A 26,169-nucleotide genomic window follows, 5' to 3' on the forward strand; every position below is an offset into this window, starting at 1 on the left:
AAACTGTTTTTGAAAACCGGGAGGAAGCGCTATCGGGCGGAGTGCCAATTTTAAATTATAGTTTTTGGACTACTCCAGGTATTTTATATATATCGAAATTAATAATATGAAATTTTCTGGAAGCGTCTAATCGACCGTAAATTGAAAAAAAAATCTTGTGTGTCTACATTTAACACAACACATTTAATTTTTAATGAATTTCTAGGCAGTTAAATTCTAAATAATTTCATATTTTAAGGGAAAATCTTGGGTAACTGCGGAAATCTATTTGATTTCAAAGTTATCGTGTAGTATTTCATTGGTTACGTAGCGTTAAGCACTAATAATTAATTGAACAATTTTGTTTTGGTATCGTTGGATTACCAGTTGGTTTAATCTTATCTTTTCTGCCTTAAGTACCAACGTGATGTATAGCTTTAGTAAAGTATAAAATATGATATATATCTGTATGGATTTATATAAGGAAATAAAGAAATACAATTGTAATGGGTTAATGATTTTTATTAAAATATTGGTCGAATTTTGACAATGAAATCATGTCTTCTTAAGACGTACACAGACTACTCCATTGTGAAAATCCAAGGTCAATAAATAAAATTAGCACAAAATAAATAAAAATTCGCATGTCAACGAAAGGCAGCTGCAGTCAATTTCGCATTAATTGATTAAGAAACAGTCGGTTATATAATAGCCAACATATAAATTAGATATATGCTCTGTCCGGCAAGAACGTCTCACTTAATTTTAAACTTACAGAATACCGTCGATATCGAATCCACTATCACTGGCGTACAAGAAGTCGTACATCGACGAGGCGAGATCATCAATCTCCTTCTCTTTATCGTCGATTTTCTCAGCTTTTCCCTGTCTTCCGGTCCTCCTCAGTTCGACGTCTCCGTTCTCGAAATCGTCAGAAACGCCAGCGTATTTTTCTCGAACATCTTTCATAATGCAGGCCTCTAGTTTCTTGTGCTTATAACACTTAAAGAAAAACATTGGTCGGATGAGTTCCCTCGATAATGGAGATTTATCCTTGTTAACCTCGGGAACGCATTGCTGGGGAAAAGAAAAGAAGCGTAATAAAACCAATTATCAAACCAAATAGGTATTTAATTATATCTCTGGGAATATATCCGTATTTCCTGCGGTAACTCCAACAAGTTAATGATCTTCGTAATAAAAATGCAGGCATGTGTAATACCTGGAGGAATATTTATAACATATATCGAAATGTACCATCTTACGTATTTCAGCGTAAACAAAGCAATTTCTAATAGGGAAAAGATCATTAACATGTTGATAAGAATTGAATAGAACTGTATTTAATTTCTTGGTAACTACGCATGAATTACGAGTGTTGTATGATAAGTATCTGGCGGTGGCAATGAAATTTGTATTAATAATTGCCAATCTAAATCTGGTACTGTTAAATTAAAAAAATATAACAGGTCAATTGAAAAGTCCCCGGCCTGACACATAGATGGTGCTACTAGAATTAAATGCATATGTTTTTAGTTAGCCCTAACCCTCAAAAGATGCGTATATAAATTTGACAGCTGTCGGTTCATTAGTTTGTGAATTATAGCATTTTGAGTGAAGCAACATTTGTTATTGTGAAAAAATGGATGAAAAGGAAGGAAGAGAAATACAGTTGAAGCAAAAACTTGGCTTGATGCCGAGTTTGCTGACACTGCCCCGGGAAAATATACCATTAAGGATTGGTATGCTAAGTTTAGACGTGGTGAAATAAGCACCGAAGACGGTGAACGCAGTGGACGTCCAAAAGAGGTTGTTACCGACGAAAACATTACAAAAATCCACAAAATGATTTTGAATGACCGTAAATTGAAATTGAATGAAATAGCAGACTTTAAAGATATCAACTGAACGTGAACATCATATTCACGAATATTTGAGTATGAGAAAGCTCTGTGCAAAGTGGGTACCGCGCGAGCTCACTTTTGACCAAAAACAACGAGTTGATGATTCGGAGCACTGTTTGAAAATGATCAGGCGTAATAAACCTGATTTTTGCATCGATATGTGACAATGGATGAAACAAGGCTCCATCATTTCACTCCGAAGTACAATCGACGGTCATCCGAGTAGACTGCACATGATAAAGCCGCTTCAGAGCGTGGGAAAACGCAACAGTCGGCTGGCAAGGTTATGGCGTCTCTATTTTAGGATCCGCATGGAATAATTTTAATTGACTACCTTGAAAAAGGAAGGATCATCAACAGCGATTATTACAAGCGTTATTGGACCGTTTAAAGGTCAAAATCCCCGAAAACAGTCGCATTTGAAGAAAAAGAAAGTGCTGCTTCATCAAGACAATGCACCACGTCACAAGTCAGTGAAGACGATGGCAAAAATCCATGAATTGGGCTTCGAATTGCTTCCTCATCCACCTTATTCTCCAGATGTGGCCTCCAGCGACTATTTCCTGTTCTCGGATCTCAAGAGAATGCTCGCTGGGAAGAAATTTTCATCGAACGAAGAGGTGATCGCCGAAACTGAGGCCTATTTTAAAGCAAAGGACAAATCGTATTATAAAAATGGCATCGAAAAGTTGTAGGGACACTATAATCAGTGTATCACCCTTGAAGGGAAAAAAAACTAATGTTGCCAAAAAAAATGTGTTTTACTATGGTAGGCCGGGGACTTTTCAATTGACCTCTTAGACAATGAAAAAACTGACATAAAGAAAATATGAAAATTCATCTTCCGTATGCCCCGTGTCTACAAAATTCGGAAATTACTTAAGGGATTAACTTGAAATGTTTATACAATATCGTATGTTAATAGAAAGTTATTTCCATAGACATTTTATTCTGAAATTACCGTAAATATCATAAATATTAATCATTATATCATATAAGTATTTAATGTAAAAAAGTGTTAATTGTAATGTGTGTGGTCCGGCGTAGACTTGATGAAATACAATTCCTCTCATAGTGGTCAAAATTGGCCGGTCTGATCCTTGTCAATCTGACTAGACGTAACTATAAAACGTATACATTTTCGACAACTGATCTTCCAGAGCAGGGTGGATTTCCGTCAGAAAATAATGATAAGATCTCTTTCAGATATAACATACAGGAAAAATCTCATTTGTAAACAAGAGAAATGTGTTATCTTTATCCTATGTCAGGTACTTCTTAGACAAACCTCGTAATCATTGTAATGGCATGATTGTCTTGTGGATTGTTGGTATTACAATTTAAAAGCATTTTATTCTGAATTCAAATTTTAAGATAAATTAGATTAAAATGTGCGGATAAAGTTTTCTAAACCGTTATACTCACCGAAAACTGCTTGCAGAAAGATACGCCATCTTGCATGTCTCTTTTCAGTTCATCGTCGACGGGCAAGTTACCGATTCTTTCGCTGATTTTACCGAAGTTGGGTTCTAAATTGTCATCTAGATAGCCTAATTCTTGCATGACGCAGGTGACGTTCTTTACTTTCCCGCTCATCCTAGAGGTGATAGCTTCGATCTGGGCTCTTACGTCCATGTCTCTCTGTGAATTTTAATGAAATTTAAGCATTATTATATAAAATTAATCAGAAACATCATTAGAAATATGAATGGGGTTGATCAATGTATGCTGGTTTCAGAATATCTTGTCATGACTAAGTTATTCGGATTGTGGATTAATTTTGAAGGATTTATAATGATTGTATGTCCTCACTAATATTATATGCAATCAAACACTACATTATTTCTCATTTTGATGAATCTTAAGGATATATTTTGTCACTCCTTTTTAACTTAACTTATGATGAACATACTTCATTGAAACCGAGTATAATGATTTAGGTATAGTTGACAAAGAATGTTCTGATACACTAAACAAGTTTAAATATGTGGAATTAATGAGTCCAATTCAATGAAAAATTTTTAGCCATATTTTTTCGTAATTCTGCAAAAAATAAACAATAAGGGTAAAACAAGTAATACTAGAGTAGTAAGTATAAAATGAGAGTATTGTAGGGAATGAGAGCATAAATGTTGAATTTTCAGAAAAATCTGTATGCCACTGTAGTCCACTAATCCACCAGGAATATAATAATATCCCAATTCCGCCCTAGTATTTTATTGTGGGGAATGGAGAGGAAAGATAAAAAGTCATCCTTAAGTCCTTAAGTCCATGAGATGATAGATGTGTGAGTGTGAGTCCGCTGCTAATAATGATTCATAGAGGACCCTCCATATTCACCAGATATTTTCCCTCTTATTATTATTAGAATAAGTGTTATTCAGTGCTATATGATTTGGCTACGTAGTAACTATTATGAAGATACTTGGATAACCTCAAAGGATTGTTTTAAAAAATCGTCGGATTTGTGAAGGTCAAAAGTAATCAGTTGCCACGATAGAAAAAAAAGTAGTAGATAGTGGTAGATAGTTGAAAGAAATGTACTTGAATGTAAACTAATAATGTATAGTCAATCCAATAAAACAGCCAATGCATGTCATGACAATTTATGATGCCGGAATTGGAATTTTGGTTCACAACGAATTGCTTCCCCATCGACCGTATTCTCCAGATCTGGCCCCCAGCGACTATTTCCTGTTCTCAGATCTCAAAAGAATGCTCGCTGGGAAGAAATTTTCGTCGAATGAAGAGGTGATCGCCAAAACTGAGGCCTATTTTGCAGCAAAGGACAAATCGTACTACAAAAATGGTATCGAAAAGTTGGAGGATCGCTATAATCAGTGTATCATCCTTGAAGGGAATTATGTTGAATAAAAAAAACTAATTTTGCAAAAAGAGGTGTTTTACTATGGTAGGCCGTGGACTTTTCAATTGACCTGTTATTACTACTAACATTTTAAATAATTCTTTGCACATTTTACAACAGGTTTGATCAATACGAGATAAACATATATCGAATTTTATAGACTCATTCGAACATATTTCGCCTCATCAGACAGCATTCTGTTTTTTTAACTAGGGTAAAATGAGAATCCGCTCCGATCTTAAAACGAATTTTAAATTTTTACCAATATTTGGCAGTATATTCGTCGTCATTTATGTCGTATATTAGGTGTTTTATTGGAAGGACTATAGGTAAATCTAAGTAAGAACAATAATTTCCCAAAAAATGTACCTTCAAAGTTAATGCACGGTCTTCAGTTATCATAGAAAAAGCGTACATATTGAAATAAATATTTCCACTATTTTAAAGTATGTACTTACTGACATGCGATGACTGCCCGGGTAGAACTGTTGACCAACAACCGGGAAACCTCCGTAGGGAGAAAACGGAATTTGCTGGTAGCCAGGATAGAAGAAGGGCAATCCACCAGACTGAAAACCAGGATTTGTATAAGCTACTGGACTGTAGAAATTGTTCAAATTTTGTGGATAAGCAGGTCTTAAAGCAGCCTGCGGTACGTTCTGAAAAATACACAAAATGTGATGAGTGTGAATTTCTTCGTCGTGTGAGATATGATTGAGTTAGCTCGGACAATTAAGTTACCGGTCTATAGGCCATGATAGCTTGGTGTAGTTTTTCAATATCCAGTGGAGCGTTGTTGTTCGGGAATCCGGAATTTCCCGTGGGACTATCAGCTGGTTGGGCCTCTACGGTTGTGGGCTGTGGAGCTGGCGTGGTTGGTGGTGCTTCGTACGAAGCACACTTGGCACAAGCTGCTTTCATTTCATGGCGGATTTGTCGTACCACATCTGGCCCGAAGCAACTTTCATAAATCTGAAATAAAGCTCATTTTTTATTCAATTCTTTGTAAATTTACATAAATATCATATTAGTTATAATTAAAATTGTCGTAGTAAAGATATCAGTTAGTTAAAAATATTGCGAGTCATTCTCACTCATGTCACTGATACCTACAATTAATAGGTCAATTGAAAATTCCCCTGCCTCTACCATAGTAAAACAGATTTTTTTAGCAAATTATTCAACATAATTCCCTTCAAAGGTGATACACTGTTTATAGCGACCCTCCAACTTTTCGATACCATTTTTGTAGTACGATTTGTCCTTTGCTTCAAAATAGGCCTCAGTTTCGGCTATCACCTATTCATTCGACGAAAATTTCCTCCTAGCGAGCCTTCTTTTGAGATCTATGAACAGGAAATAGTCGCTGGGGGCCAGATTTGGAGAATAGCGTGGATGAGGAATTAATTCGAAGCCCAATTCATGGATTTTTGCTATCGTTTTCACTGACTTGTTACAGACAATACACTGTCTTGGTGAAGCAGCATTCTCTGTTTCTTCAAATGCGGCCGTTTTTCGGCGATTTCGACCTTCAAACGGTCCAATAACCCTATGTAATAGTCGGTGTTGATGGTCCTTCCTTTTTCAAGGTAGTCAATGAAAATTATTCCATGCGCATCTCAAAATATAGACTTCAGAGTGAAATAATGGAGCCATGTTTCATCCATTGTCACATATCAACGTAAAAACTCGGGTTTATTACTGTTGATAATCTTCAAACACTGCTCCGAATCATCAACTCCTCGTTGTTTTTGGTCAAAAGTGAGCTCGCGCGGCACCCACTTTGCACAGAATTTTCTCATATCCAAATATTCGTGAATCATATGATGTACACGTTCAGTTGATATCTTTAGAAAGTCTGCTATTTCATTCAGTTTCAATTTACGGTCATTCGAAATCATTTTGTGGATTTTTTAAATGTTTTCGTCGATAAAAACCTCTTTTGGGTGTCCATTGCTTTCACCGTCTTCGGTGCTCATTTCACCACGTCTAAACTGAGCATACATATCATTGATGGTTGATTCCTGGGGCAGTATCCGGAAACTCGGCATCAAGCCAAGTTTTTGCTTCACCTGTATTTTTTCCCTTCAAAAAGCAATATTTTATCAACACAAAATGCTATAATTCACAAACTAATGATCCAACAGCTGTCAAATTTATACACAAATCTTTTGAGGGCTAAGGCTAACTAAAAAACATATGGATTCAATTCTAGTAGCGCCATCTATGTGTCAGGCCGGGGACTTTTCAAATGACCTGTTATTGAATATTGTTAATACATTTTTGGTTATTCCCAGCTAAATATAATGGAAGTTTATTATGTCTACCTAAAGAGTTTACTCTTAATAATTGACCTGTTATCATCTTGATTATTTTAAATTCCACTTGTCTAAATGAAAAATAAATTAACAGGCACAGTTATTGGTTTGCATAATTAATTATACAAAGTCGGTAAGAGCAAATAACATACCTTCATCATGGCATATTTTTTGATGAATCTATCTTCACTGCTGCCAAAAGCTGTTATAACGTGTACATAGATGACTAACACCAGGAGGCCGAGATTATACTTCATTTTGATTTTGTAGGGCCTCAGTTCTGAAACAATTGAAAGAAAGTCTTTATGAATGAGAGTCTTTTCGACGGTTTTAATATATGCTCATTTTTTGTTTGTATTAATTATGTTTCTGTAAATAAAATGCATTGTGGTGATAGTAAATTCGCCTAGATTTTATTCACAATTACTATTGGAGTACTTTGGTCGATGACTTTTTATATTATTTCTCTACTTCCTTATTCAGTTTTGTGTTATGTAAACAACTGTCAAAAATCCTAACCTAACTAGTAATTTCGATGGCTTTGGCATTTTATCTATGAACGTACGGTGATGCTGCTCTGTCATTGAATTCAGTCAATTGTCGAATTTAGTTTCAACAATTTAAACGTGGCGATTTTAATGTCTGTAACATAGTTCGAAGACAATAAATTGCCAGACTAATTGGACGGAAACTCTCTAATTGGACAGCTCAGCTTTTCATCTAGTTTAGCAGTTGATGAATTACTTGTTTCCAGCAGATGATAATATGTAATGGGAAACACTCGAAGGTAAGGAAATGGTTACAACACGAATTACCTGAAAATTCCATTTCAACATCGCAGTTTTATTGCTTGCCAGTAAAAAAAAGACGAGTTTTCCATCTCGAATGTATCTGGTGATGAAAAGTGGATCTACTAAGATAATCCCAAGCGAAAAAACTCATGAGCTAGTCTAAGGGAGCTATCCACATCAACTATGATGCGAAATATTCATGGCCATTGAGTCTCTCTAAGTGTATATATGTATTGTATTACATGTTGCTTAAACTGATTAAAACTTTTGCTGCAGATGTTAATTGAACAGATAGGATGACATATTGTTACAAAGAAGACTAGCAATAGCGAGTAGCAGGCGCAAAGTTGTCCTCTTGCTTGATATCGGTTGGGAAATTACCTCGTTCTTATTATCATATGTTCAGATCGATACAGCATAACTTATTACATTCTAACACATGGACTGGCAAACCAACATCATTCTTTCAACACGGTATCACTATGGTACTATGGTATAAAGTTGTACGAATTGATACATAATGTATATTGTACCAATTTTTCAAAATAAATGAGTTCATATTTACTTAACTTTAAATAACTAGATTTAGAACTTAATAGATGAAATTCTAGAGCTAGGCGAGTTTATTACTGTCACCTATTCCAATATAAATATTTCTATCTCGTATTTAAATCCATTCATTCGATTTTTTTTTGTTAATGAAACTATAGCAAAATATTTACATAACCTACTGAAATGCGTAAATGTTTTTATTATTATGCAACGGTTTCATTCATAACTAGATCAATTAATTAATGCGTTCTAAAAACCTTGACAATGAAGAGGGGAGGGGGGGGGGGTTGTGAAAATAAATCGCATTAATAATTACACAAATTCCACACCATCAAAATCCACTAAATTTCGTATTGTCCATCTTATATTTTTATTTCCTAACTAGTTTATGACTAATCTCTCAATTTCTTTATAAAACTGAAAATTAAAAGCGCTAGTTGTACTATGGTGACCAAAAATAAGGGGATTATTATCATTTATTTTATCTCCTCCAAGGTAACACGATGTGAGTGGCCTCCAAGACCTCCAAATCGATTCAATCGGTCATCTGGGTATTTGGAATAAATGGAAACCTGACAGGACTGTTATCGATGACCTTTTGTCATTTTTCTGGTAAATCGATAGTTAATTCTAACGTTTTAGACTGGAAAACTGAACCAAGTGATAGCTTCGTACCGTTAAGAGGATGTTGCAGACTGGAGTCGAACCGAGCAAGGTTCAGTCTGACGCATCACAACTTCTCAACTGATCTCTTTCAGTTGTTGCCGAGTCACTAAATGCATGTTAAAATGTCCAGTGGCATTATTTGTTGAAAGTACATAATCGAATTTATAGTTCGACCAGATATGAGTAGCCCATAATCCTTTCACTAATTCAACCACTTGCTTAAATATGAGAATAACCTAAATGAGTTAGAAATCACCTGATTAGGAAACCTTTAGTAATATAGCTCACGTCCTCTAGTTTTGGTCTAATTCTGAGTAATTATAATAATATTTCTTGTATAATTCATAAATGAATTCTAAATAAAACGTTACTAAGTATTGGTAACGTCATCTGTGTTATGCTTTAAGAGTTATCACAACTGTTTTTCTTTCTTAGCTTGATGAGAAGAAGCACAATATATGATTTAAAACTTAATAGCATTTAATAAATAATAAGGACTAATAATTGAGTTGTTTAGTTTTAAGATAATGTAATTAAAAAGATAAAGATAAGATGTGTGTTGCTAGGATATCAAGTATCAATCATAAGGTGAAAATCGAAACTAGATTATCTTAAAGTGATTTATCTGAACCTTGCCCCAGTTAAAATCCGTTTTCTACACGATATGTTAACTTCATTACTAGAACACTTGCCAGTCGGAAACACTCGATCAATATTGGACGTTGTGGTCCCAGTACGCGGCTACATAGAAAACTGACTTCATTAAGTTTCGAAACTATTTCCTGGGAATATCAGAACATGAATGTTCTCAGCTTCTTCGATTTTTTGTCCTTTTAATTGCCACTTTTCGGACCGGATGATATATAATGACCTAACGGAACAAAAATACGCGGTAAGAAGGATGGCAAACGACGAAGATTTGACTTAATCGATATTATACGTAATTTAAGTGTAATAAGCCGCTACTCTTCATGTGTAGTACCTCGTCAAATAATTTTGAGTACATTCCACTTTTAGAAGCCCATTTTCAAGATAACTGTAACTGAATGACTTATATTTTTGCAAATAATTAAAATAATATCGAAAAATAAGTCAGAATCTCTTAACATAATTAATAAAATTAATATGTAATAATATAAATAATACAACACACATGGACTGAAAAGTCCCGGGCGTGTAACAAACAAAACGCGTTTTTTGTTTAAAATTGGCTCTATTCATCAACGTAATCTCCATCAAGAGCCACACATCATTCCAGCGCCGATATAACATTTCAATACCACTTTTGTAGAATGATTTATCTTTTGCCTCAAAATAGGCCTCTCACCAGTTGCTATCCACTTCGATAATGATCGTTTTGATTCCGGAGTGAAGGATCCATGTTTCATCCATTGTCACTTTTACGTTTAAAAATAGAACACTGCTCAGAATCATCAACACATTCTTGTTTTTGGCCAAATATGAGCAAACGTGGATCACTTTGAACAGAGCTTTCCTATAGTTAAATGTTCACGCAATATACAGCCAGCATGGTCTCTAGATATCTTTACGATGTTAACTAACTCACGAAACTTCACTTTTCGATTATTCAAAAGGATTTTAAGGATTTGATGTTTTCTGGTATTACCATCTCATTTAGATGTCGACTGCGTTTTGCATCATCGATGTCTTTACGACCACGTTTAAAGTCAGCAAACCAATGTTTTATTATTGTTTCTGATGGAGCGGATTCCTTATGACACTTTTCAAGCCGTCGGTTCGCTTGAACGGTATTTATTCCCATCAAAAAGCAGTGTAAAATGAAAACACGAAATTGTTTTTAATCCATTGTTTTGAAAATAACAGAACTAGCACAATAACTCACAAACTTATGAGTAGAATATCATAAAATTTTATCAGTTTTCTTTTGAAGGTTAGTACTAACTGAAAAGCAGTGAATGCAATAAAACTAATGCCATCTTTGTGTTGGGCCCGGAACTTTTCAACCCATGTGTTAAGTAATAAAATATATTAGGTCTATGATTTTTGTGTCATGTTTAGCGTAAAAGTGCGGTGTTTTGATATTAAACTGTATGATGGCCCTTTTGTGTTTCATTGATTTTATGAGCTCTCTGATGACGAAGAACCACAGGTCAGGAGCTAAATTTGGCTACTGCTGGATGCGGTACGTTGAAAAATTTTGTACTTCATTTCACTAATTTTAAGCATAGGTTTATATCATAACGAATTTTTTTTTGTAAACAAGCCTTTTTCTACGAATTTTTGCATCCTGTTATCTAAAAGCTTTTAATAATAATATTTTATTGGATTTTATTATGTTACCTGTTTGAGGGTTACCGACGAACAAAATTCATCTAGTATCCAATGAATTTATTCTGCAATATACCACTGAATTTTGGGATCTATTAATTGGAGGACCGCTACAATTAAGTTGAGGACAATTATATTCAATATAAAATCATTTTTATACCTACCAATTTGTTTTTTTCATTTCGGTTTTATATCGGCAAATACATTGAATATTGTTAATACATTTTTGGTTATTCCCAACTAACGAATAATGGAAGTTTATTATGTCTACGTAAAGAGTTTAGTATCTTTATATTCTTCAGGTAAAAATTGCTATTGTTTAGTACAATAAGTACAATGGAAAATACTTTCTCTTTCTTTGTTTAGTGGAATATTTATATCTCATTTAGCCAGATGGCTTTATGCTTAGTCCCTATAATAGGAAAATAGTCATATCGCATATCTTTCATCAAAATGATTGAGCTTTGATGATAATCTCAGCTACTCATTGTTCTATAACTTAATATAGATGTCTCTTCTGTAAATGCATACTATCGCTTCATGAATTTTTTGTATTACATCTTAAATTAGACATGTGTAGCACGATCTGAATTTCTAAGTTGATTTACTACTATTGTTGTTTTGTAGTTTCACTTCAATCTGATATCCTGGGTGTTCCCTATTAGCTTGTTTCATGTTTTAAGAAAGGCTAAATCATAGATAATTTTCGTGTCATCGTTGTTTTCGTTAGATATGTAGCCATAAGTGTTGGTAATTAATAGAAGAACTTTATTTCGGCACCGTTGACTTACTAGTTGGTTTGATGTTTTAGTTCACCGCATAAGTTCAAATAGCCGTTATAATTATCTGATAAATCAATATCTTTGATCTTATCTCAAAATCAGAGTCAATTCCAACTAAATAATAGAGTTCTTTGATTTTAAGTATGATCTGCTCAGCTCTTTGTCTAATGACGAGGTATTTCGCTGATTCTGCTTGACGAGCCCAGTTCTCAAGTGATTTAATTAGGTTTTTATCATTTGGTCGCAATGCTAAATTGACATGAACAAATTTAGAGCTATTAAGCTGTATATTTCAGTATCTAGAACATTCAAGTGGATCTTATTGGTCGCCACTTATGTTTTTTCTATAGCTCTAGGCCATGGACTATCCATTTTCAGCGCTGTCTTGTTAGTACTGATGATCCTGAAAACTCTTGTACCCTGCCATCAACAGCAGGTAGGATATCTATCATGCCAAGCATCGGTTCTAAACCTGCCTTGACAATTCTGACTTCTTTAAGGCTTCTAATTTTTTCATAGGTAATTTCTTGTTTCTCATTTTGTGATAAAGGATGCACACATCAGTAAAACATGACTGGTTAAGGAAGGCATCTGAAGCTGGGCTGGAGATAATATATTAGGAGATATGTATAATAGATAGGAAATCGTTGAATGGACAGCTGGTTGCTGGCGTTGTTACTGCCTACGCATTACTGTAGCAGTGAGAAATTTGTGGAATGTTCATTCATTCTTAGTACCATCATCAAATTTATCTGTCTACTAATTAGTAAATCGTTTATCACGCATCAAGACTGTCATTAAAATACTTAAAGAAATATTCAGTTAATGCACTAGGGAATATATGTATATAATTGCAACATAAATTCATTCATACTTCTCGCATAATCATAAATTCTTTCACATACATTGATAAAATCAGCGACTGGTATTTACACCTGTTGTTTATGCATCTCACCGGCTGTTAAACGCGTAATATTATTTTCCTTTCATAATAATCTTTGGGCTTGTGGGATTGCGTCTATAAATGTATTAAAATTAACTGAAAAACGGTGATGTGGTGTTTCACCGGTCATCATCCGTCGTGCTACAGGGTGGTCTATGAAATTTTCGTTTTAGAAAAACATTCTAAATGTTCGTGTAATGTAAAATTTGAAATCTACAAAAACTATCATAAGGTGTGTGTGTCTGTGTGTAAAACGTTTTCTCAAACCTAATCAATAATACAATGGCGTCAAATACATATTGCTGTTGCAACTAAGTACTTTAAACAAAGGACGTTTTTAGCTATATCTTGAGTAATTATATTCCTGTAAATACTTTGTATTCAATTGAGCAATTTCTCTTTTCAATGGTTGTTCATCCCGTACGTTTTTTCGTATATAGACGTATTTACCGTTACATATACGCATCATATCGTCGACCTCTCGGTTATATCGTGTATCTTTGATAGGACCGGATGATTTTTACCGTTTCGGACGATTGCATCGGTACATACCGAAGTGTTAAGTAAATTTACCGGTCAGATTTTGTTAACCCGATGGCCACGCAGCGGTTGTTTAAAAACATATAAGGACTGAAACAACATAAAAATAAATATATATGATTTGTGTCATCTGTCGGTAGATAATTAAATCTTCATCTCGAGCTTTATTATTCCATATACATAAATGATTTTTTACATTTATTTAAAAATCGACCGTGTTGTAAAATGTCTACAAAATTTATAAAAGCATTGGTGATAATAATTAGTGGTTAAAAATCGGCAAACGTTGTAACTCAAAAGTTAATGCGGGAATATTGCGATGTGCTGATGTCATAAATTTGGATGACGTGCATTGGCTGTTTTATTGGATATACTATATGTAACCATCGAGGCCTTTTGGAACTTGCTTAGTTTTCAATAAAATAAACTATAATAAAAGTTAGTAATACATTTCGAAATCACCATTCAACAATCGATCAAGTGCACGGAGTAACTGCGGCTATTGACAAAGCGTTTGAGGAAATGAAATACTGCCCTGCAATATTCCTGGATGTATCGCAAGCTTTTGATCCGGCTTGGAATTTGGGATTAATCTGTAAGATGAGCAAATTGTTACCGCGTAATTATTGTCAATTGCTAGAGTCATATCTTTTCGGAAGAAAATTTAGAGTATCGTACGAAATAGCGTTCTCGACATTTAAAACTATTTCGGCTGGAGTTCCACAAGGTAGCGTCTTAGGACCTCTCCTATATCTGCTCTAAACTGCTGACATTCCAGCAACAAAAGAAACAATACCTGGAACCTTTGCTGACGACACAATTATTATGGCAAATGACATATCTCTGCCTAGGGCAATAGAAAAAGTACAAATGGCAGTCAACAAAATCTACAAATGGACGAAAGATTGGAAAATTCAACTTAATAGCTCCAAATCTGTCCATGTTAATTTTGCATTGCGACGAAATGATAAAGACTTAATTATATCACTCAATGGATGCTCGATTCCTCAAGCAGAATCAGCTTGAGAATCATACCTTGGAATCCATCTTGACGATAAATTAAATTGGAAACATCACGTTAGATAAAAAGCAAAACACATTAGAACCAAACTAAAACAACTATTCTGGTTAGTCGGAAGGTACTCTCAACTTGATCTAAAATCAAAGAGGTTGATCTATAAGACAATTATAAAGCCAATTTGGATCTATAGGGTGCAAATATGGAGGTTGCACTAAAAATTCAAATCAACTAATCATATAACACTGTCAAAACAAGGTTCTTCGATTGATTACCAATGCCTATCGCTACATAACCAACGAAGAACTGCACGATGACCTGGAAATCAAATGGATTTGCGAAGTTATCCAAGATTTCGCCTTGAAATACGAAAGAAGATTACTAAATCATACTAACGTGGAAGCAATACAACTGCTGGACAGCGCGCAGGATATTAGGAGACTGAAGCGAACCAAACCATACGAATCTATATAAAGTGTATACCATTAGTGTAAATTATAGCTATAAGTTTTTATAATTTTATTATTGAGGAATACTATAAAAGATCTACAAAAAGGGTGATGATATTACAATTTTGTATGAAAGTTCCATTGCAGGAAAGTCCTGTTTTTGAACAAGAACAAGCTAAAGATTTTTTAATTATATTTTATGAAGATAAGCTTTTCTCTAAAGATAATACTACCTAATAATAAATATAAATAATATATATGAAATATATTTTTCGTTTTTTAAAGAACGTTTTCTTCAACTAGGGTTTCTAAAATATCCAACTTAGAAGCCATCCTAGAAAATATTTGTCCCTAGACAGTTTCGCTATAAGCACTACTGAATTTAAAAATATCCATGTCCTAACAGGTTTCGAACTCGGGCCTTGTACTACGAAGCCTACTAAATTTTATGTTTTTTAAGATGAATTTTCTATTTTACATCATCGACATTTTCCGTACATAAAACACGACGGAGAAAAAATTATTTGTTGTTCTCGAAATCAGCGGTATTTAAAAGTGTTTGGATACTATTCGAGAGACATCTAATCAACCGTAACTGTTACGAATTGTACTCAGCAGGAAAAAAATTAATTTAAATTTAAAATATTTACGATAAATCGTTTTTGTGTTACATATTAAATTATGTTACGGGATATTTATTATTTCTAACATTATTGGCTTGATTAGTTTAGAAATATATATTTAATATTAGATGTGGGTAAAACGGTAAAAGATGCCAGTAAAATTAGTTGTTTATATGAGTGAATTATTGTGACTTATAACTGTATTGACAACTCAGGATCAAGCAGTAAAACTTATCGAGCAACAAAAGTATATACAACAAACAAAAATTTATTCATTCAGTAGGAATTACATTCATTATATTATGCTATTACTATTACTCAATGACCATTTTAAATAGCTTATTTGGTGTTATGGTTATTTTCATTTGTATTAAATAACAAGCATAATATAAACAATCAATTATTATTAGTTAAACTTTTTCCCTGTTGGATTTAATTTTTGCATCAGCATTAACAACATTCAATAATAAACAAATTAATAGACTTGTAACTGTATTAATTTTAAACTTTTGATATAAAATATTTATTAAAATATGGACTTAAATGACAATGAGAAACAATTAATTTTATTATATAATAACTACAGGAATAGTAATATTCTAAATATAAGTATTAGTTTTTTGTCTTGATAGTTTAGATTTTGCATAATACAAAATTTGATATTAATTTTATCTAGTATCCATAATAATAGAATAGAACCCAGTCGGTTTTAACCACAACGAAATATAACACAATACCATGAATTCTATTATATTTTTGATATGGTTATATAACTTAGAATGTAGAGCAAAAAACAGTAATAATAATTGCGTTTATGATATTTATTATTTTCTTGTTAATTGTTTTAAACAATTTTAAGAAGCAATTATAGGAATTAATTTTATTTGCAATAAAATAACACAACATAAACAAATAATAAAACATAATTCTAGAAAATTTACTATGTATTTTTTAATTAAATTGTCGATTTATTTTTTAATAAAAACAGAAAATATTTAATAAGGATTGGTTTAGCATTACTATTCACAAGATTACGAAACGTATTGTAATTAAAAGTTAGTCAGTGATAATATTATTATATCGCCGTGCTTTGTTGTCAAATAAGATTTATCTGAACTGATCTTACTATCCTAGTAGCCTGGCATGAGTCTAATTCATTTTGATTACTGAGCGACCAAAACAACCTTCAATATTGTCTTAGATAGATTTAATCCCAGTACGATGGATGAAATATAATTAATAATTTTTAATATTTTATAATAACTTTATAATATTTTAATAAATCAAATTATTAATTTGTTTTATCTTAATTAGTAACCAACGAAGTGTACATAAATAATATTTTACATTCTTCTAACTGGCATGATTCTCTAATTCATTTTGACTACTGAGCGACCAAAACAACCTTCAATATTGTCTTAGATGGATTTAATCCCAGTACGATGTATGAAATATAATTAATAACTTTTAATATTTTATAATAACTTTATAATATTTCAATAAATCAAATTATTAATTTGTTTTATCTTAATTAGTAACCAACGAAGTGTACATAAATAATATTTTACTTTCTTTTTTCATTAATGTGTGCTGTACAATGCGGAAGTTATCACTTTGTATGAATATTACATGACTAGATATACGGCCGAATTCATTAAGTATCGTGTATTTGTTTGGGTTGGCTTATATTCAAACAGTTAAATAGTTAAATATGCTTGAAATCGATTAACACCATATATTTTAAAATGCAGTTAGGAAAAATATACTAAATTATAAAAATATAAACTAAAAATGTCATTACAAGGTAGTGTTTTGGGTTCTGTTCTTTACTTAGTTTACATAAGTGATCCTATAGGGAAAAAGCTACTAGAAAATTTTAAGAAAATTGCTACATTCAGACATGGATATGGAAAGCCAGTGACAGTAAATCAGTACATGATGGGTTCATATATAATCAAAATGCGAAATGTGAATTATCAGGTATTGCCCTATTAATTTATTTGGGATGAATTTTCTGGCAAAACTTGGATATATTGTTGGACATATTATACAATATTCGTATTGAAATATGAAGAAATTGTATTGGTTGCACAGTTTTGTTATTGAAGTTTCAAAAATACGTGGACTCACGTGAATCAAACTCTTTAAACTTATGTAATGTAGCAAAAAAATAATAGTAAAGTCACGTTTTAATTAATAAGTTATTATTCGGCATTGACTAATAGTAATATAATAAAGCCAATAATGTCTTTGGATTCTTTATTTGGTTCTCCAGTGATGACTTGAGCAAGGCTTCTCCTACCGACATGGAGATTTTAAGTATCAAGTAGTTTCGATATAGCCAACATCATAATCAGTTGCTCAAAAAGGGTTAAAAACATATAAGGACTACACATTTTTTAATCAACAATAAGTGCTTGTTTTAACCCTAAGTTATTATTCGGCAGTGACTAATAATAATATAATAAAGCCAATAATGTCTTTGGATTCTTTATTTGTTTTTCCAGTGATGACTAGAGCAAGGCTTCTTCTACCGACATGGAGATTTTAAGTATCAAGTAGTTTCGATATAGCCAACATCATAACCAGTTGCTCAAAAAGTGTTAAAACATATAAGGACTACAAATTTTTTAATCAACAATAAGTGCTTGTTTTAACCCTAATTAGGACATAGTAAAAACCTTATAAAATGAAGTGACAAACTAATTTAAGGTATTATCTGTTCCATTTACAAAAATCGTTCACGGTTTCTGACATCTATTTATTTGGAGTGAAAGAGCAAAAGAGCTTGTTTACAAATGCACCTTTCTAATGAGCTCATCTCTTTTATAGAAATTGTTCTCTTTTGTATATATAAAAAATAATTTATTTATTCAACTTGTGTGAAAAATAATTAAAAAACAAACAGTGTATACGAAATTATCTTAAACCGTTAAGTTTGAAGTCCAGTTAACTATAATAAAACAGCTTAAATTTTATGATGTTATTAAAATTTTGGTTATATATAAAAGTATATATATGTTGCGATGAATAGTTTTAATAAAATTTAATATTTCTTTCTCTTAAATATTTTTTCATTCTTCAATACCAGAAGTTTGGGATTAGATAACCTTAATATCCTTGGTATTATAACAAGTTTCCATCACCTAGCTCCTATTATTTCCGAAGCTTCTGGATTTTTTTAATATTATTTTTCTAATGGAATACCAAAACTTATTGAACAACTTGTTACAGGTTCAGTAATTACATCTATATTAATTGAGTCTGATTCTGAATGTAAATAATATATAAATTGTATTTTTGCTAAAAATTAATCGGATTGTATTTAAATTAGCTGTGACAGGACAGTCTTCCTACTGTTGCGATTGTCACGGGTTCGAATCCTGTTGGACCATGGATGTACCTTATGTTTGTAATTATAATTGTAAGTGTGTTTATAGGCAACAGTGGAAAATCCGATAAGGAATAAATATCCCAGTCACGCCAGTAACCAGACTGGGTAAGACCGGAGGTCTTCTGAGATGGTCTCTAAGTTGGTCACTGGTCAGTCGGTAGGCTTAATGACGAGGACCGTGATTCGGAGCCCACGTTAATCTGTAGATCCAGTCTTGATAAACCCTCGTTGGTAATATGGAGACATATAACATAGACGTTATAACACTAATCGTTTTTATTTGTCACTTTTTCTGTTGAATATTCTTCATTCTTCAATCTAATTTGGAATTTTGAACTGGATAAATCAACCTTCAGGAAATTATTAAAAAAAAGTTTTTCTTATTGAATGCCAGAACATATTGAGTAAGTTCCAACACATTTAGTTATGCATCTATTATTAAGTCTTATTTTAAAAGTAAATAGGATCAATTATTTCTCTCTTTTGACATTTATATTTAAATTAGTTTCAGCAAATTAAGGACTTGCCTTAAGGCGTCAAAATATATTTATAAGTTCGTTAACTTAGATAGTATGTCATCGGATCATTGGAGCAGAACCGTGGTCATCCTACTTCATGAACGTGTTTTATTCATTAGCTTACGTTTGAATTCGTGGAGATATAAATATTGCAAATGACCGACGATAACATTATTCGAGGTAATTAGCATACTAAGATATCGTAAACTAAATTATAAATCCATTTGAAAATATTGCAACCATCTGCAGTAGAATTTACATGTTTCCCAGGTCGTATTCTAGAAATAGTCGTTTCCTGTAACCACATAAAATGTACATAAAACAAACTTTATCACTAAAATATGTTTATGGCACAGATTTCCATTTATTTAATTTAATTTTGAAGCAAATTTATAGCCAGTTTCCTTTTAAATTAGCTGTATGTTCTCGTTCTTATTTTGTTAAAATAATTCTTAGTACCGCAAGAAGGAACATAAAATTGAATGAATACTCGTGATATGATATGTATGCAGAGCTGGGCAAAGTACATGCTTTATTTTAATTAAAATACAAATTACAAAATTATTATCTTCCATGTATTTAGAATAAGAAATACAATATAATTTTAAGTCGTTTATTTGAAATATGAAATACCAAATACAGTTATGTCCAGCTCATCCTGTCAGTAAAAGAAACATTTCCATTCATAAACACTAGATTTTTAAAATATACTATCAAATAGTCTCTGGGAATATCTTCGGGAATGAATAAAACCTGTTAAAAAACAATCTTTCTGCAGGTACTGATGGGTATCAACTTGTGTTTTATATGTGGGTAGCGTTCAAGCATGGTAAATATTTTGGTTTTATCGTCTAGGAAACTCACTAACTCTAATTTCATTTGTGATGTCTGTGGTTGGTGATTGTGCCTTTTCACAAAAACAATAGAATCATCATCTTTTTTACTAGTACTATTAATAACGTTTTGTAATCTCCGTCTATGCCATTAATTTCAATATTTTGGGTATTTTGCCTTTCGTCTGTTGAATAGCTTTCTGCTCACCAACGAATTTTGTAATTAAGGTGGTACCATGATGCCAATACGGCTCTATTAATGTTTGCTGATAGTTTAAAAAACTTATTACCCTAAACTGCTACCCTACTACCCTACTTATTAATTGTTGTTTAATTTTGACTTATGGCACTTCTCATAAACTGTATTATAGAACCGTAAAGAGTTTAAAGTTTTACTCGTCACAAAATTCTAAAGTATATAACAGGTCAATTGAAAAGTCCCCGGCCTACCTTAGTAAAACACATTTTTTGGAAAAATTAGTTTTTTTATTCAACATAATTCCCTTCAACAAGGGTTTATCTGTACTGGACCGATAGTTTATCGAACGGTTCTCGGCATTAAGCCGACTGGCCAGTGACCAACTTAGAGATCATCCCAGAAGGCATCCGATCTGGTTACTAGGGTAACCGGGACGATTATTCCTTGTCGGATTTTCCATTGTTGCCTAAGACAATTATAATTACAGTCACAAACATAAAGTTCATCCGTGCTCCAACAGGATTCGAACCTGCGATTATCACAACAGTAGGAGGACCGTCCTGTCGCTTTTTCGTCCTACGCCTTCGAAGCCGGTTAATATGATTATTTTATTATAGTTAAACAATTAATACTTAATGCATACTCAGTGAAACTGGCTGTTTATTAATTACATTTACATTCAGTGTTTACATATATATATATATATATATATATATATATATATATATATATATATATATATATATATATATATATATATATATATATATATATATATATATATATATATATATTATTTTAATTATAATTCTAATAAAAATGAAGAATCACCATTTATATCTCATGAGTAGTGTATTAACTACAAGTGGACTCTATTCACTAGATCATTAGTAACACCATCTATTAGAAATCCTTGACGATTACATACAACACCTAATGGAAACTGGTTAATTTCTAGGTGTTAGTTAATCAATCTTCTAATGTATCTGGCTGCTGCTGTAAAATTACTGTTAAGTTTACTATTATGTGTTTATAACTTTATATTTGTGTCTAATTATGTCATAATAATTTCAAAATTTTTAACATATGCATGTGATTTCAGGAAATCAATTTTGTTATTGATTCCTGTACATATTCATTATTTGTTCATTTCATCTTTATATCTTTTATTTAAAGATTTTCAGAGCTCTATTAATATTTCGAGAATGGTAACTTTTGTGAGGAAAATTTTAGGTATATATGTTGTTATTACAATTTAATATAATATTACATTTACTTTCAACATAAATATTTATTATTTAAAAGTGTTTTAATAAATTATGGCCATTTACAATACTCTTACTTGAAAATTACTTTGAGTAACTGTTAATACATTTTTTAAAATTAAAATATCTCAATTTTCAACTAGATTATATTTAGTCATATATAAAAACATCACGTCTTCTTATACATAAATTAAGCCAGACTTAGAGCATATTTAAATCCGGGAATTTTTTGTTCGCTTTTGAAAATCGCTGATCACTCTGATCAAGACAAACACGTTTTTTTTCGTTAAAAGGGTTATTTACTTGTGTCCTACTTTCAATAGCCGAATAAAGCCATTGGCATCGATGCGATACCTAACTGTACATCGTGTCGCCGTGACTTGTGGTCGGATCTATACGCAAATAGACGAGATATTGTTCGGATATATTTTAGTCATTACCGTAGAACAATAAGCGAAAAAATGACTGTTCTCACTAGGACACGATTTCAATTTCGATGGGCGCTTTCGGTCACTGGGTTAATTAGAAACGTAGGTGGACAGAAGAAGTCATATAAGCAGTCGGACAATACATATTGAAATGTAGAAAGTTATTGTTCCAAATACGTATTAAAAGTATAAGTCATAACAATGCGTTGGGTGATTAACATAAAATTAATTTTGTTATTATAATTTGTTATTATTTTTCATTTACGTAAATCATTTTTATTCTTTGTATTTTCTGTTATTTATTTCATTAAAAACTTTTTTTATTTGATTTTTCTCCTGATTCTCAATAATTTGACGAATAATTTGTTATAATTTTTCATTTACATAAATATTTTATTTTCATCAAAAATGTTTTTAATTTAATTTATATGATCCAATGATTTGACGAATAATGAAATGTTATTTTGTAATTCTCGCAGTATTTAATGATCAGGTTATGTTTAGTAATCAATTAGAAATATCTATAGAATTAATAAAGACAGAAGTATGCAATAAACTGTAGACGGACTACGCCTAAAATAATAGTGATAATTTAAAATCTGATAATATCAAATCCAGTTACCCCAGAAGAACTAATTAAGAGGATAAGAATAAATCTAGATTAAGATTTATTGTATATTAAGAGAGTAATGTTATACGACATTTTAAACAATTAAGTTTCAAATTCTAAACTATTTGTTTCTTCTATGTTTTATGAGACAGCTTCCATCTGTGTACGCAGCTCCTTTAAGTGAATCTGATGACACTGGGGATGTCACATCAACCTCGCGTACTATTATTCTCGTTCTCCACGTCTCATAGATAACTCAATGATGTTAATATTTACAGGTCTGTCTCTCTACTAACAATTGCCTCAAAACATTTTGAAAAAATGTTATTCAATAGTTTAAGACCAATAACAAAGCTTAATAATTTAATCCCGAACTACTAATTTGGATGTCGACAAACATTCAGTAATTGACTAGGTCTATAGAATATAGAAAGCATCGTTGAAAGTTCTTTTGAAGAAAAACAAATAAGTTCTGCAGTTTTCTTTGACTTAACGCGAACCTTCAACAAAGTTTGGTACAAAGATTTGATATATTTTCTAAACAAAATACTTTTAAAGCACTATGTAGATGCCTAGTTTCTTCAGGATAAGTAGATGAATATTCTAAATTAAAAGAAATATAAGCCTCAATGTAGTGTCATGTACCATTTAGGATTTATTTATGTAGAATTTATCCTTTGATATATACTATTAATGTACCTAAACTAAACTGTGCTACTATAGCACTTTTAGTAGTAGAAAATAGCTAAGAATCGTCTAAAAAGGTTGTTGGTTACAAAATAATAAACTGGACTAAACAATGGCGAATAAAACGAATGAATTGAAATATATCCTATCAACGAAAATTTGAATACAGTTTTTCATGATTACAATTAAAGCGCCCGTTGTTAATCATTTGGAATATAAAAAAATAAATGGGTTATATATTACTTCCTGGGGAATGTTTATTTTATAGCATCAAAAGAAAATAACGCTGAAGATTATAGCTTCATTGTTATAGGTGCTAAGACATGTGGCTTTGCATATCATCAACCTTAAAATATTACGTATCAACATTTAATATCATTCCAACTAATCACTACATTTGTTTACAATTGTTTTAGTGAAATAATTTTTGTTACTTTTAAAACAATGATGAACAAATAATATTGGGTATTGGTAAAACAGTGTATTTTAACTGTGCAAATGTTGTTAATGTTTATGTTAAAAATCGGTAGTTATGCTGGAAAAAATATTAAGGTAGGATGTTCTAATAATCTAAAAAATGGTTTTCTTGGATACTTTTGTCTATTTTATATTTTGAAAACTTGTCACTATCTTAATGATTAATTTTTTATGATACATTTTTAATACATACATGTTATTAACTTTAATTTTTTAATTAAAACTTTTTTTTCATGAATAATAGATTAAGTAGAGTTATTTATTAAATTAAATAATAATAAATTAAAACTGCTAAAATGTTATTAGAAAATATTAGAATTATCTGAAATTTGTTCAAATTTATTGTTATACATATTATAGTTTATGAATATCAATGTAACTGTGATAATTTGTAACAATTAACAGTAAATATACCAAACTAGATTGTGTATCATATTTATCTAGTTTAGCCCTAATTAGCTTTTTAATACTGTTGCAAATTTGCTGTTATATTAATTAAAAGTTTATATTGGTGTTAGAACGATGAATAAATAATTTAAATTATGATCCATATATATATACAAATTGTTTACTATTTATTTGTATCTTTTACATAAAAAATGTGAAATTTTAATAAAATTTTATTAGTATATTTATAATTTAAATGTTTCACTCAATACTTATTCTTTTAGTCTACCACTGACCATTATTTTAAAATTAAAAATATAACACTACAACTATTTAATTTGTATAAATTGAGATTACGTTTGTTAATAATACAAGAGTTCTTTTTAACAGATTTTTTCTGTATTAATACGTACTTTCTGCTCTTGAGTTTCAGTTAAATTTTCTTTCCTGCACAATAACTAATGCAACTCTACTGTAATTGGAATGATGAAATGAAAAATATAACGATATAACAGTTTGAGTAATAATAACTAACATAGTACGATCTGTATTAATTTCAAAATAGGAGAAGCGTGAAAAGGGCGTCAATTGTTACCTATATAAAAATAATAATAAAGAGATAATTAAAACATTAATATTAATTGTAGATAACTTGTATTAATTGTGACATTATTTAAACAGTACTTTTAGATATAGTTATATAATTTAACACGTCCAATATATAAGTAATGTATAAATAATAATCATAATAATATATTAGAACTAAATAAATATTAATAAGGATGCAAATGGCTTAAATTCAACTTACAGAATTGTTATCGGGCTTCACTGATCGGCAAGGTCTCAAACGCGTCGGTTTCAAGGACAAGCTGCGGACGATGGAAGCGTCAAGCGACGGAACACGGAAAAGTCAAACTTCTTCGGCGGCCTTCAGCCGTCGTTCGTTATATACCTTCCACCACTTCGTGTTTTGATAACCTCGCTTCGTGTCAAGTTCAAGTGTAACCGTACACCGGTTGACGCTCGGAAAATGTCACCGTATCTGATCTGGTTCCTGCAAATAAGGTTATAAATGGATATTGGCAAATTACCTATTTGGGTAAATTCTATATATATACCAGGTGATGCCATAAATCGAAATTCATTGAGAAAAATACAATTTTATTATTGTAAAATTCAATGTACCATTCTTGTCTCGGTATTTTTCTCATTTGCTTCGATATGCGATTATTTTCCGATTCTTCGATTATTTTTTTATTAATTAATTAATTCCTACATTAGATATACTTAATACAATCTTAATTTGCAAATTAATTTATTACTACTGTTCTGTTGTACTTGCATTAATAGACAAGCAAGGCGAGTACGGTATTTATACATCAGTATGTCTTTGCCAAATTAAAATAAAACTATGTTCCATATATAACATATGTTCCAAGTATTGGTTCTTTTGTCGTTGGGATATCAGCAGTATAGGGTAGATATAGAAATGGTCTTAAGACGCTACCCTGTGAATCTCCAACCGAAGTGTTGAGCATGTCTCTTCATGTGAGACTTTCGAAAAGATATGATTCTCGCAGTCTATAGTTTTTTTATTAATGAATATAATTTTCTATGCTTGCAGTTTTTC

At 31.6% G+C, this 26,169-nt stretch overlaps 1 protein-coding gene across 2 annotated transcripts; it reads right to left on the reverse strand.

Annotated features, from left to right (window-relative positions):
• Nucleotides 1-485: 485 nt before the first annotated feature.
• Nucleotides 486-25,476, reverse strand: LOC143194162 (uncharacterized). 2 transcript variants are annotated; one of them, XM_076400750.1, is made up of 6 exons: nucleotides 25,348-25,476; nucleotides 7,220-7,347; nucleotides 5,491-5,721; nucleotides 5,208-5,318; nucleotides 3,309-3,524; nucleotides 486-1,056 (listed from the first exon to the last, which is right to left on the reverse strand). In XM_076400750.1, exons 2-6 carry the CDS (start codon nucleotides 7,322-7,324, stop codon nucleotides 751-753), a joined length of 969 nt encoding a protein of 322 aa, XP_076256865.1. In that variant the 5' UTR covers nucleotides 7,325-7,347; nucleotides 25,348-25,476; the 3' UTR covers nucleotides 486-750. The 2 variants fall into 2 exon arrangements, with proteins under 2 accessions (XP_076256865.1, XP_076256864.1); XM_076400749.1 differs by having other exon boundaries at nucleotides 5,208-5,408.
• Between the last annotated feature and the right edge of the window lie 693 nt (nucleotides 25,477-26,169).

This window comes from Rhynchophorus ferrugineus, unplaced genomic scaffold (genome assembly GCF_030347505.1).
Source record: "Rhynchophorus ferrugineus isolate W39M unplaced genomic scaffold, kcgeb_rfMv2 rfM3, whole genome shotgun sequence".
Classification (NCBI taxonomy): Eukaryota; Metazoa; Arthropoda; class Insecta; order Coleoptera; family Curculionidae; genus Rhynchophorus; species Rhynchophorus ferrugineus.